Source organism: Bos taurus, chromosome 11 (assembly GCF_002263795.3).
Source record: "Bos taurus isolate L1 Dominette 01449 registration number 42190680 breed Hereford chromosome 11, ARS-UCD2.0, whole genome shotgun sequence".
Lineage (NCBI taxonomy): Eukaryota > Metazoa > Chordata > Mammalia > Artiodactyla > Bovidae > Bos > Bos taurus.
This window is the reverse complement of record NC_037338.1, coordinates 47,502,626-47,516,057: the sequence shown is the minus strand read 5'-3', so window position 1 is coordinate 47,516,057 and position 13,432 is coordinate 47,502,626. Positions and strand designations below refer to the sequence as shown.

The window sequence follows — 13,432 nt, the reverse complement described above, 5'->3', positions numbered from 1 at the left end:
AGGCAGATTCTTCACCACAGAGCTACCTGGGAAGCCCTGTGCTACACAGTAGGTTCTCATTAATTATCTATTTTATACATGGTATCAATAGTGTATATGTGTCAAGGCCAGTCTCCCATTTCATTCCCTGGCCCTTGATGTCCATATGTTTCTTCTCAACATTTGTGTCTCTATTTCTGCTTTGTAAATAAGATCATCTATAAGGAATAAGTTTTCTTGAGAGTAGGGTTATGACTCTTTGGAGACCTATGATCCCATTTTAAAATCTGAAAAATTCCATTTTGGAGCTAGTTCTCTCAAATAAGAATCAACCATATATCATTTCTAAAAGTTTTATTAAACCATTTAGACTTGAAAGAAGTCACAATAGTTAACACACTTTTAAGTGCGTTCTGTACACCACCAACCCAAATGGATTGAGTTCAGAATTTTTATAAATAAAAAATAAACTTATTTACAGTGAAAAATAAAAACATGTTAGCAAGTTAGATGATTAAACTGTTATCTACAATCAGTTCTGAGACAGTATCAACCTACAGTATTATATTTAAGACATTTAAGATTTCATTAGATTTAAAAAGTCCATAATTGAAGCAGTTAGTTGTAATATATGATTTGTTTCTTACTACGGCTTTTTTTCCTTCTCCAAGCCAGAATTTTTGACCAATTTACACAAAAAGCTTCATTTTCCTTTTATTGGAGGTAAAAGTACAAAAAACCCTTAAAAACCTTTCTCCCTAGAACTATCTGAGGAATAAAGCTATTTAATGCTACAAATGACCCTAGAAAACTAGCTATATAATTTGTGCTACTTGTCCTCCAAAATAATGCAGCTTCCTAATTCACCCACCAGGGACAAAAATGGGAGTCAGCTTTGTTTTGAAATCAGTCTTAAAACTTCTACTATCTCTCTAGAAAGCGTCTTTCTATAACAATATGGTTACCACCATGTAGGGACTTTCATTTTTCTGTACTATAAAAATATTTCCATTTCGTAATTCTCTCTGTACATTTTAGGGATTGCTTCTACCTCCTTAGGCAAAACGTGAGGACAAAATGCTTGGCCAGCCAGTTTCAACAGACCAACGAGGGAAAGGACCGCATGTGACAGCCCTCCCCTCGACTGGAGCGAAAATCAAAAGTTGGCTTAGATGAGGTGTGAGCTCCAAAATCCAGTTTAAAATCTGATTTAGAAAAGGCAGCCTAAAACAAAATCAAGTGGAGAACCATATTTTCAAGTCTGCGATTTTGGAAAAGCAACATTCCTCTGAAGCAGGCTATTCTGACGTCACTTGTTAGGGGCGAGAGCGGAACTTAAGGCTAATTGCTGGGCAAAGGGCTGTGGGGGCTGCTGGAGTGTCTTGAATGTTTTGCTCCGGGCGAGCTCATGGAGCGAGACCTCTGTCTGAGGAGTGTCTTTTCTGGAAACTCCAAGTCCTCGAAGATCGCGTTTTCAATGATGCTCGCCGCTTCTGGCCGTTCAGTAGGGGATGGGGACAGCATGTCTTGCACCATGGCATACTGAAAGATAAAAATTGTTTTGTGATGGCCACTAAACCATTGCCTAAATCAGGAGTCCACCAAATATTATGTTTCCATAACTATGTTAAGTTGGTGAGCCAGTTTCTCTTTTTTTCTCAATTAATTTTTATTGGAATACAGTTGCTCTACAATGTTGTGTTAGTTGTGCTGAACGTTGTCGAACCTGGGTTTCTGGCATTGCAGGCAGATTCTTTACCATCTGAGCCACTTGATTCCATAGGGAATCAGTTATAGGTACACATATATCCCCCCTTTTTTGGATTGCCTTCCCATTTAGCTCACCACAGAGCACTGAGTAGAGTTCCCTTTGCTATAGAGAAGCTTCTCGCTGGTTATCTATTTTATACATAGGATCAGCAGGGTATGTATGTCAATCCCAATCTCCCAAGTCATCCCACCCCATCCCACCCACCTCACCTCACCCTCCCTTGTCCATATGTTTGTTCTCTACATCTGTGTGTGAGCAACTTCTCAGCTCTGCCACTGAAATACAAAAGCAGCCACAGACCGTACGTAAACAGGTGGGCCTGCCAGTGTTCCCATGAAATTTTATTACCAAAACAGGTAGCAGGCTGGATTTGGCCTATGGGTCATAGTTTGGCCAAGTCTTGCTCCAAATACACATGGACTATTCCAGGTTAATTGGTTGTTTCCTAATATAAAGGGCCTTAAATCACATCTCTGAAACACAGTCTGACCTTTAAAATAAATTCATCTTACAACTGCATGTGAATGTACAATTACTTCAATAAAGATGTCAATTAAAAAATAATCATACCAAATAGAGACACCGAGAAGGGACATGTGGACACAGAGGGACGGGGAGGATGGGATGAACGGGGAAAGGAGTGTTGATGTACATACACTACCATGTGTAAAAGAGACAGCTAGTGGGAAGCTGCTATATAGCACAGGGAGCTCAGCTCAGTGCTCTGTGATGACTTAGATGGGTGGGATAAGGAGGCAAATAGAGGAAGATACGAGAGGGAGAGGATATATGTAAATGTATAGCTGATTCACTTCATTGTACAGCGGAGACTAACAACACTGTAAAGCAATTATACCCCAATAAATAAAAATAAATCATGCCAGTGGTCAGTACCTAGCCCCTTTTCCTGATTTTTTTCCAACCACTTTAATATAACACAGATTCTTGTGAGTCCCCCAGGAACTGATTCACCACTTTGCAAAATATACAACAAACTAATTTTTAGTAAAATAAACTTCACTTTAAGTTAGCATATCTCTATATTGTTATAAAGTTCATTTTTAATGCAACCCTTCAATATACTTAAAATACTGAAAGATCAATTAGACTTTTTCCAATTTGATAATTAGCCACAAATTTTAATTTTCTTCAACTGAATTTACTAAGAAAATCCAAGAGCCATCAGTGCGTAAATTTTAAAGTGATGTGCTTGTGGACATAATATAAATAAACAAAAACTGCAAAAAGAAACTTCAAACGTTCATTACACACAGTTTTCACTATCAAGACCATTTTAACTTTCCCTTCCCACTATTCTGAATCATTTACTGTTTCTCTGAGGGGTATAATTCCAACACACAAAATCAGGGGAAATGAGTGACTTTTTTTTAAGAAGCTGGTTTTTAAGATCTGTGTCAAATTCATTAAGATAAAGAAATTAATGGCCTGATTATAATGGCAACTTGATTCCTATGAAGGTGGGGTCTTTAGGTTCAGCCTTACTGAAAGGTGTGCACATGCTCAATTGCTCAGTCATGTCGGACTTTTTGTGACCCCATGGACTACATACAGACTGCCAGGCTCCTCTGTCCATGGAGTTTTCCAGATAAGAATATTGGAGTGGTTGCCATGATCGAACCTGTGTCTCTTGCATCTTCTGCATTGGCAGGAAGGTTCTTTACCACTGAGCTACCTGGGAAGCCCTACTCAAAGGCAAGGTTGTTACAATCCCTGAATGGGCTGTCATGCAGCATGGAGCAGACTCCTAGCTGCCAGAACAGGGACTAAACTCACAACCCTGCAGTGGAAGGTCACACTCTTAACCAGGGAATTCCCCAGCCTTTGGTTTAACAAGTTGTATGTTGTTGGGATCAGGTCACTTTCCTCTTTAGACCTTAGGCCTCCTCATCTATAAAATGTGGAAACTGATGAGCTGACTGCTGACTTCACATCCTAAGTAAGATTTTAAAGAAAATAAAAGATGAGAATTATACCAACCTCACGAGGATATTTTTGAGCAAATAGTGGTGGAAATTTGAGATCTCTTACATCAGTTAGGATCTGCAAAGAAAGAAAAGTGTTACTTATCTTTAAATCCATTTTGATATGTTAATCTATTTAAACAGAGATATTTTTTGATACTGTAAGAAAGGCTGAACATTAAGTAGATAGAAAATTTATCAATAGCTTTTTCTGACTTGATAATCTACACATCAGTGCTTCCTGGGCACAGATTTATCTGCCACCAAATCACCATATAATTTACATATATTAGAACTGTACATGATCCTGACATCTGGATTTTAACTGAAAATGGACTGATCTGCATAAAAAATAATTCAATCATTCATGAACACACATTTGTGTTCTTAAGTGGGTAACTTTCTACTAGTCACTGATCACTTGTATTTGATATAAAAGGACACAGTGTTCTTTTTGAGTGAAGTAAACTAAGTCAATTGTGCTAAATTCTGAATATAAAAAATAAACTAGCTTTTTGGGAAATTTTCATACAAACAGGATAACAGTGTCTACTTTGTATGATTGCTTTGAGACTTAAATGAGGTAATTCAAGCAAACTATTTGGCACAGTGCCTTAAACTCCTTTAAAACATTTTTATTACTTATTTATTTTCGGTTGCTCTGGGTCTTCGTTGCTACACTTGGGCTCTCTCTAGTTGCAGCGAGTGGGGGCTATTCTCTAGCTGTGGTGTGTGGGTTCCTCACTGTGGTGGCTTCTCTTGTTGCAGAACACAGGCTCTAGGCACATGGGTTTCAGTAGCTGTGGCACGTGGGCTCAGTAGTTGTGGCTCCCGGGCTCTAGGCACAGGCTCAGTAGTTGTGGCTCAGGGGCTTCGTTGCCCCACAGCATATGGAATCTTCCTGGACCAGGGATTGAACCCATGTCCCCTGCATTGGCAGGTGGATTCTTTACCACTGTGCCACCAGGGAAGTCCCTGATACTCCTTTTGTAATGAATCAGTTTTGAGAAATGAAATAAAGCAAGTATGTCTTCATATTTCGTGAGAAATAAGCTAAAATGTACTTAAACAAAAACATGAACTGGGCTGGCATTTGTCACTTCCCACTAAAGGAAAACAGAAACTTCACTAGAAGAATCTATGACACAAGCCATAGAAGGGAGTGTTTCACCTGCTAATAGGTAGGTCCTACCAAATAATGTGCAGATAAATGCTTGAGTCTTGAATCACAGAATTTTTAATCCCATAACATGTTTTTTTTTTTTTTTAACCTGCTGCCCTTTCATTAAGAAAATGAAATGGGAAGCCACTGGCTGGAATAAATTAGTCATAATACATAATACATATACTTGGCAAAGGACTTGAAAAGATGGTCAAGGTCATTAGTCATCAGAGAAATGCAAAGTGAAACCACAATCTGATTGTATTGTACTCCTATCAGAATACCCAAAAAATGTAAAGACTAAAACCTAAGTGTTGATAAGGATGCCGAGGACCTAGAACTCGCCTACACTGTGGGTGAGAATATAAAATGGCACTTTCTTATACAGTTAAACCATTTACACATAATTTACCAATCCTACCTCCTAATTACCCAAGACTAATGAAAAACAGATGTGTGTCTACAAAGAGACCAGTTTACAAATGTTCACAGCAACTTCCACTTTATTCACAGGTGTTTCCAACAGGTAAATGGACACAGGAACTACGTATAGATACCATGGCATGTTACTTAATAAAAAGGAGAAACTGCTGACACACTGAGTAATGAATGAACCTTAAAACCTTTAAGGCGAGTCAAAGAAGGCAGACACAAATGTATATACATGTATGATTCCATTCATATGAAACTTTCTAAGACAAAATAGATGAGTGGTTGCTTGGAATCAGGATGGGATGAAAGAACAGGAGACTGACTGGGAAGGAACAAAAGGCAACTTTTGGGGATGATAGAAATATTCTGTATTTTGAATGTAGTGGTCATTACATGAAGGTTTAAAAGTATCAAAATCCCATAAAAATGTAGAAAGTGGGTACACTGTACTGTATGTAAATTATACCTCAATAAAATTAATTTTTCAAAAAACATCTTGGTCAAATCACTGAATAGTCTCTTTTACATTCACTAATAGAATCTCAGAGGGGTTCTGGCTAAACAACGCAGATTTTCTGGAATTCCTTGATGGTCCAGTGGCTAGGACTCTGCCCTCCCACTGCCGGGGGCCTGGGTTCAATCAATCCCTTGTTAGGGAACTAGATCCCACATGCCACAACAAAAGATCAGAGATCCTCTGTGCTACAACTAAGATCCAGTGCAACCAAAAAAAAAAAAAAAAAGAGTAAACATGGCAGATTTGTTTTTTTAACTACATTTCAAAGTAAACATTTTCACTAAAACAACTCCAAAGAAAGGAAAAACATTTTAAATCTTTAAAATGAGTGCAATGGAAGAAAAGATCACATCTTTGGAAAGAGAGAGAAAGTAGATGGAAACATAGTGTAACTACTTTAGCTCAACAGAGAAAGGTAAACCAGGGTGCCCACGGGGGATAAGGCCAACAGATGGGGAACTGCTTAGCTGTGTGGAACCTGCAGGAGGTGGGGGTGAGGGATGAAGATGGCTGTAGGAGAGCTGTGGGAAGTTCTGTATATGAAGTGATATTATATACCCCCATAGGACACAAAGGGCTTCCCCGACGGCTCAAACAGTAAAGAATCTGCCTGCAATGCGGGAGACCCAGATTCAATCCCTGAGTCAGGAAGATCCTCTGGAGAAGAGAATGGCAACCCACTCCAGTATTCTTCCCTGGGGAATCCCATGGACAGAGGAGCCTGGCAGGCTACAGCCCATGGGATAGCAAAGAGTCAGACAGGACTGAGCAACTAACGCTTTCACTGTTCACAGGACACAGAGGTTTGTCCTTTGAAGAAACTGAACCAAGGCATTCCAAACAGAGGCATGAGGATGAATTGGGGGGTGGGGGGCATGGAAAACAGAACGAGTGAAGATCTTCAACAGTAAGACACTCTCCACCCCCATCCATCCCAATTCTTTCTCAAGCAGGAGAATGAAGCTTCTTCTCTGGAGAGAATGAGGAAAGTCCGAGATGCTAACATATGGGGATGCTAACATGTGGGAGATGCTAACATGTGGGAGATGCTAACATGCTAACACTCGTTCTCCCCCACCTCCACCCTGAAGAAAGCACTGGATCATAACACTTAACAGTCATGTCCACTTCAGGGTTTTTTTCTTTTGGTTGCATGGCTTGCAGGATCTTAGTTCCCTGTCCAGGGATGGAATAGGGATCCACAGCAGGTGAAAGCTCTGAGTCCTAACCACTGGACTGCCAGGGAATTCCCTTTTTTGTTTATTTTTTAATGTCCACTTCTGGTTACCATTTTAGAGCACCATTCTTAAATATGAACAGTCAGGATTGTCAACATGTGAAACACACACACAAATCATTACAAAACTCAGAGATATTAGTAGGGAGAAAGTAAGTGTGACTATAAAGGGGTAGCAAGAGGGATGGAACACTTCTGTATCTAGACTGCAGTGTTGGTTACAGAAACCATAAAGAGATAAAATACCCAGAATACAAAGTACCAATGTCGAATTTATGTTGTACTATAATTATGTAAGACATAACACTTAGAAATTAGATGGAGGGTATTTCTTATATTATCTTTGCAACTTTCTGTGCATCTATAATAATTTCAAACAGAAAGCTAAAAAAAAAAAAAAGGAAAGAGACAGTATAGGGGAAGAAATACATACATACATATAATTGAGATTCTCAGCAATATGAAGAGACTGAATTCATGTAAAAAGAGTGCAAATACTACAAAAAAGGAACAATCTTAGACGATAAAAACTGAATTGTCAAAGGAATTACAAAAGTTAGAAGAACAAGTTAAGGAACTTCTGCAAAAAATAGTACAAAAAGACAATAATAGAAAATAGGAGGGAAAAAAATTAGACATTTTTAGGAATAAGTCAGGAGTCCCAGAAAAAACAAAAAAATCAAAGAATTTATCCAAGAAAAATATGAGAAACTTACTAGACTGAAGGATGAATCCTTCTAACTCAAAGAATCTACCAAGTGCTAAGTACAGTAAGTGAGCAGAGGGTGGGCGGGGTTGGTGGGGAGATCTGAAAGGATCTGAGAGGACTAAATTTCACAACGGCACTGATAAAAACTAAATCCCTAAAGCCCTCAGAAAGGAAGATATAACAGGTCCAAAATACCCCATATAAAAAAAAAGACACATCAAAATGGTATCAGCTTTTCAACAGCACTATTGGAAGCTATAAGAGAACGGGGCAATGCCCTCAAGGTTCTGAAGGAAAGTTATTTTCAATCTAGAACTAGAACCTAGTCAATTTATCAATTATGTATAAGGATAGGGAAAAAAAATACATTTTCAGATACCCGAGGACTCTAAAATTTTCCCTCATACATTCTTTCTGAGAAATTTACGGCAGAATGTGCTCCAGCAAAATAAGAGAGTAATAATAATGAGAGTAAACAAAACAAAACATGAAATCTAGGAAACAAGGGATCCAAGCCAGGATCCAAGGTGATTAACATCTGGGTTGCTCCTACCTACTAGTCATTATGAAAATGCTACTATGAACATCTGTGTACCAGTTTTTGTGTGGACCTATGTTTTAATTTCTCTTGGAGAAATAGGAGTAGAACCTAGGAGAAGAACACGGTCATTCCATGTTTACCTTTTTGAGGATGGGTCACACTGTCTTACACAGTGGAATGTACCACTTTACACTCCTACCAGCAATGCACGAGAGCGCTAATATCTCCATATCCTCACCAACACTTACTTTCTGCTCTTATTTTATTCTATGATAGCTATTCTGGATGGTGTGAAGAGGTATCTCACTGTGATTTCAATTCACATTTCCCTGATGAATAGTGATGCTGTACTTACTGGCCATCTGTAATCTTCAGAGAAATATATATTCAAGTCCTTTGCCCATTTTTTAACAGGGTTGTTTGTTTCTTGTTGTTGAACTCTAGTCATCCTTTATATATTCTAGGCACTATTTTTAAGACTTTCAGTACTATACTCCTTAAAGGCAATAGTCATGGTTTAGTTTGAGAGGGGAAAGAAAACTTAACTACGCTTAGTTTTTCAGCTTTTAAGCATATGACTGTGTGGTCATTTGTTCTCTGGAAAATTCTCTTGACCACCACCATCGCCCCACCCTGTGGTTCCCCTAGCTTTGCCCTTATGACAAATTTGAGTGCAAAATATGGTTAAGTTATGATGAATTTAAGCAACAGCAAGAAAACAGACAATTCACCACAATAATTTTTGAAGACTGAGCTTTAAATGGAAGCAAAGAGTCTACAAATTATTTCTCTTCTACTTGCAGTCAACCAAGTTGTTGGTATTAAGAATAACTTATTTTTCTCTTACAACTCATTCTTTTGTCAATTGAAGAGTATTTTCTTCTGCCTTTTTGGAGGGGAGGGGAAGAACTTACCCTGACCCTTTCCATTTGAGTGCCGAACGGGTATAGTAATTCAAACAGAATGAGGCCCAAAGAAAAGATGTCCACTTTATGAGAGTAGCTGTTGCCATGAATCTGAAATCCCAAATAAAGAAGATTAGGAGAACAGTCACAGAGACAGTATCATAGATGATCATATAGCGTGAGTGAATCCCAACACTGACTTAGTCCCTACTTGGTTTAAATGTAATCCTGCAGGTAAAAATGTTAGCAAAGAGTTAATCATCTCTGAAGCCTCTTTTCTTCAAGTTACCCACAGCAAGAGTAATTAAACTACTCAGCATCACAGAAGGAAGCCCAGGTATAGCACTGAGATATGCATCAGTAAAATAGGCCCAGCGGAAGCCAGGAGCCAGGAAAAGCTGCCCCCATACCCCTGAGGTGAAGTTTTTCAAAGCCGGCACTATCTAAAGCAAATCTCTCATTTCTGACTATCTTAGTCCTCACCTATTTTCATGAGAAAATCTTCCAAACCACTCATCAACTGTGGTTAGCCCTCATTACGGCACTTAATTATGGACTTCTCTGCATTCTCGGCTGTATTTTTCATGTGTGTTATTTCTTACTCTTCACAACTAGATTATAAAGACCTGGAGGGAAGGGAGCTGCTTCTTTTGTATTCCTACCATCCAGAACTGGGCAAAGTAGAGAGAAGGCGTTAACAAGAACTTATTTGCTAAAAGGAACAAACGAATTACAACCCAACAGACTCTTAAAAAGTCTCATTCAAATTAAAAGTGACCTCCTAGGACTCATAAGAAGCCTTTCATTTGGGAAAATGAAGCTAGCCACATAACTTGACACTTGGCAAAGGCCAACGAAGGCCGGAACTTTGAGAATACTCACATCAATATTTCTTTTTATTTAGTTAGAGGTATGCAGAATCTTAGTTCCCCAACCAGGGATCAAATACCCAAAAGTGAAAGGATGGAGTCTTAACCGCTGGACCACCAGCCAATGCACCAAGATTTTTTTTTAACTCTTATTTACCTAAAAATGCCTATTTTCTTTTACACGAATGACTTTTGTCCAGAAACATGATTTGCAGGTCATAGCTATTTTTCATCAAAACTGTACTTATTGGTTTATTGTCTTCTAGAGTTGAGTGTTACAGAAAACAAGCTCTTTAAGCTGTAACCTCTTTTTTTCCCTACCTAAATACTTTAATACTATTTTTCCTTTATCTTGAAATTCAAGATGTCTAAGTATAGGACTATATTAAAAAAAAACCAATTAAATTAAAAAATGAAAATGTTAAGCATGAAAAATAACACACTTAAATAATGCAAACAACTCAGGCAGTCTAGAAGGATACTGTACAACAGTAAAATAAAGGCTGATTCCTATGACTGGTCTCTGATAAAACCTTCCAAAGATAATCTAATCCATTGGTTCTTAAAGTGTGGTCTATGGATCCTTGGGGATCCCAACATCCTTTCAGGAGGTCTACAAAGTCAAGACTATTTTCATAATAATTCTAAGATATGATTTGTCTTTTCACTGTGTTGACATTTGCTCTGCTGAATCTTAGCACAAATTAAGGCAGTGGCACCAAACCATACTAGTAGTAATTATGTTCTTCAGTTTACATACTGGGGGAGTAGGGTGGGAGAAAAAAGAAAGCAAGAAAGAAAAAGAAAGAGAGAAAGAGAAAAGGAGAAAGCAAGAGAGCCAGAGAGAAAGAGAGAGAAAGAAAAAGCAAGAGAAAAAGAAACAGAAAAAAGAGAGAAAATGAAAGTAAGAGATACAAAGAGAGAAAGAGAAAGAAAGAGAGAAAAGGAGAAAGAGAAAGCAAGAGAGAGAAAGAGAAAGAGAGAAAAGGAAAAAGAGAAAGCGAGAGAGAAAGCAACAGCAAGAGAAAGAAAAAGAGGGAAAGAGAAAGCAAGAAAGAAAAGAGAAAAAGAGAAAGAGAAAGTGGAAGTAAGAGAGAGAAGGACAGTTTCACTTAAAATATCCTTGCTGAAGCAGTAAAACTGATTAATTTTATTATGTCTTGCCCCTTAGGCACGCATCTTTTTAATATTTTGTGTGACACAGTGAGCAGTGTTCATAAAGCAGTTCTGCTCCACGCTGAAGTAAAATGCTGTCTCAAGAGAAAGCATTTATGCAATTGTTCGAGTTCCTATGTGAACTTCTCACTGAGCACTTCTCATCGAGCACCACTCTGACTTGAAAGAAAAACTGGTAGACCAACTGTGGTTATTCAGACTTGGATACTTGACAGTATTTTCTTAAAGATGAATGAAGTGAGAATGGCACTTCAAGGAAAACTGACAGTTGTTGCCAAAGATAAAAGCTGAACTTTGAAGTGAACTTCAGAATTTTGGAAAATTTGTGTCCATCACTGGGAACCTGACAGCTTTCCTAATACTTAAAAGCGCTTTCTGGTGAGCTTGGTTGGTGATATTAAAATATTGATGATTTTTAAAAATATTATATGAGATTGAGAGGAATAGGAGAAGGGGGTGACAGAGGATGAGATGGTTGGATGGCATCACCGACTCAATGGACATGAGTTTGAGCAAACTCTGGGGGATAATAAAGGACAGGGAAGCCTGGTGGCTACAGTCCATGGCATTCAAAGAGTTGGACACGACTTAGCGAATAAACAACAACAATACTGAATTGTGACAATTTTTGGAAGACACATAACGTAGAGACCCAATAATTTCCAAATGACCAACGCACAACTTTAAAAACTCATGCATGAAAAAGAGGTCCATTCAAAGTGTGAAATGGGTGTTACAGTAACAGAATACAGAATGTCCACTGCTATGGTTTTAGATTCCACAGGGCAAATGATTCTTCAGAAACTTCAGAAACTTTTGCTTATTGAGTTTTGGTGATGCCCATATCTACCTGGAAATGGTATTAAAATGTTCCTCCCTTCCCCACTGCGTATCTGTTTGAGGTCAGATTTGCTTAATATACTTGAACCAAAATAACATAGTTCAAGGGATTAAATGCAAAAGCAGATATGAAATCTAACCCTTTTAAGTCAGAGAGTAAAGAGCTTTAAAAAAATGGAAATAAATACCACTATTCTCACTAGTTTTCTTTGGGAAAATATTTATTTTTCAGAAAGTATCTTGAAGATTTTATAGATTTAAGACAGTCATTTTTAATTGAATTACTAAAATTTTATAAATTTCTGCTTTCATCTCTAATGTGGCAAATATTGATAGATATAATCTTACAAGAAAAATTATTAAGCTCTCAATCATATTTAAGTATAAACAGGCACTGGCCAAAAAGTCTGAGAACCACTCCTCTAAGCATCTATAAGCTTGTGAATATCATCAGCTCTGGGGATGCTACACTCAATCTCCCAGGATGCCCTGCTCCCACCACTTCTGGTCTCCATTCCATTTACAGTTTTTCCCACAAGGCAACACAGCTCAGCCTGTCCGCCTCTGTTTCCTGCCATGCCTGTGGATGAACACAGAGGGCAGTTCACTAAACTACCTCCAACTGTCTCTGAAAACAGTTCCTACCTAGTTCACATAAGGGGAAATGAGAGTTAGGTTTGGGAGGAGGACATTCAAAGTCTCCTCTAAATTTCTGGGACTTCCTTGGTGGTCCAGTGGTAAAGAGTCTGCCTGCCAGTGTAACAGACACAGGTTCGATCCCTGGTCTGGGAGGGTCCCACCTGCCACAGAGCAACTAAGCTCGTGGGCCACAACTATTGAGCCAGTGATCTAGAGCCTGGGAACTGCAACTACTGAGCCCATGGGCTACAACCGAAGCCCGCTGCCTAGAGCCTGTGCTCTGCAATAAAAGAAGCCACCACAATGAGAAGCCTGCGCATCACAACAGACAGCAGCCCCTGCTTGCCACAACCAGAGAAAAGCCTGCAGCAATGAAGACCCAGCAGAGCCAAAAATAAATAAACACTAAATTTCTGGCTGTTGTCAGGTTCTGGTTCAGAAGGCAAGCACATTTCATGCATTGTGAATATTTTTCTTTATCTACCCCCAATCCAGGTTGCAGGAATTGCACCCTAGCTGTGTTGCCTGTGAAACACTACTATCAGTTTTCATCATTTTCAGATTTTTATTTTATTGGGTATTTGAAATGTAGCACAGATGGAGATTCACAGGGGTACATCTAGCTTGCTGCCATCCTCATTAATAAATTATTTAGGGACTTCCCTGGTGGTCC

At 38.7% G+C, this 13,432-nt stretch overlaps 1 protein-coding gene across 1 annotated transcript in view; it reads right to left on the bottom strand.

Annotated features, from left to right (window-relative positions):
• Nucleotides 1–316: 316 nt before the first annotated feature.
• The window catches only part of EIF2AK3 (eukaryotic translation initiation factor 2 alpha kinase 3), an 81,789-nt gene continuing 68,673 nt past the window's right edge, over nt 317–13,432 (bottom strand). The window contains exons 15-17 of the mRNA NM_001098086.2: nt 9,245–9,346; nt 3,749–3,811; nt 317–1,521 (exon numbers count right to left, since the gene is read on the bottom strand). Coding sequence (NP_001091555.1) covers nt 1,321–1,521; nt 3,749–3,811; nt 9,245–9,346 — 366 coding nt within the window. The 3' untranslated portion in view covers nt 317–1,320. The remainder of the gene's footprint in view (nt 1,522–3,748; nt 3,812–9,244; nt 9,347–13,432) is intronic.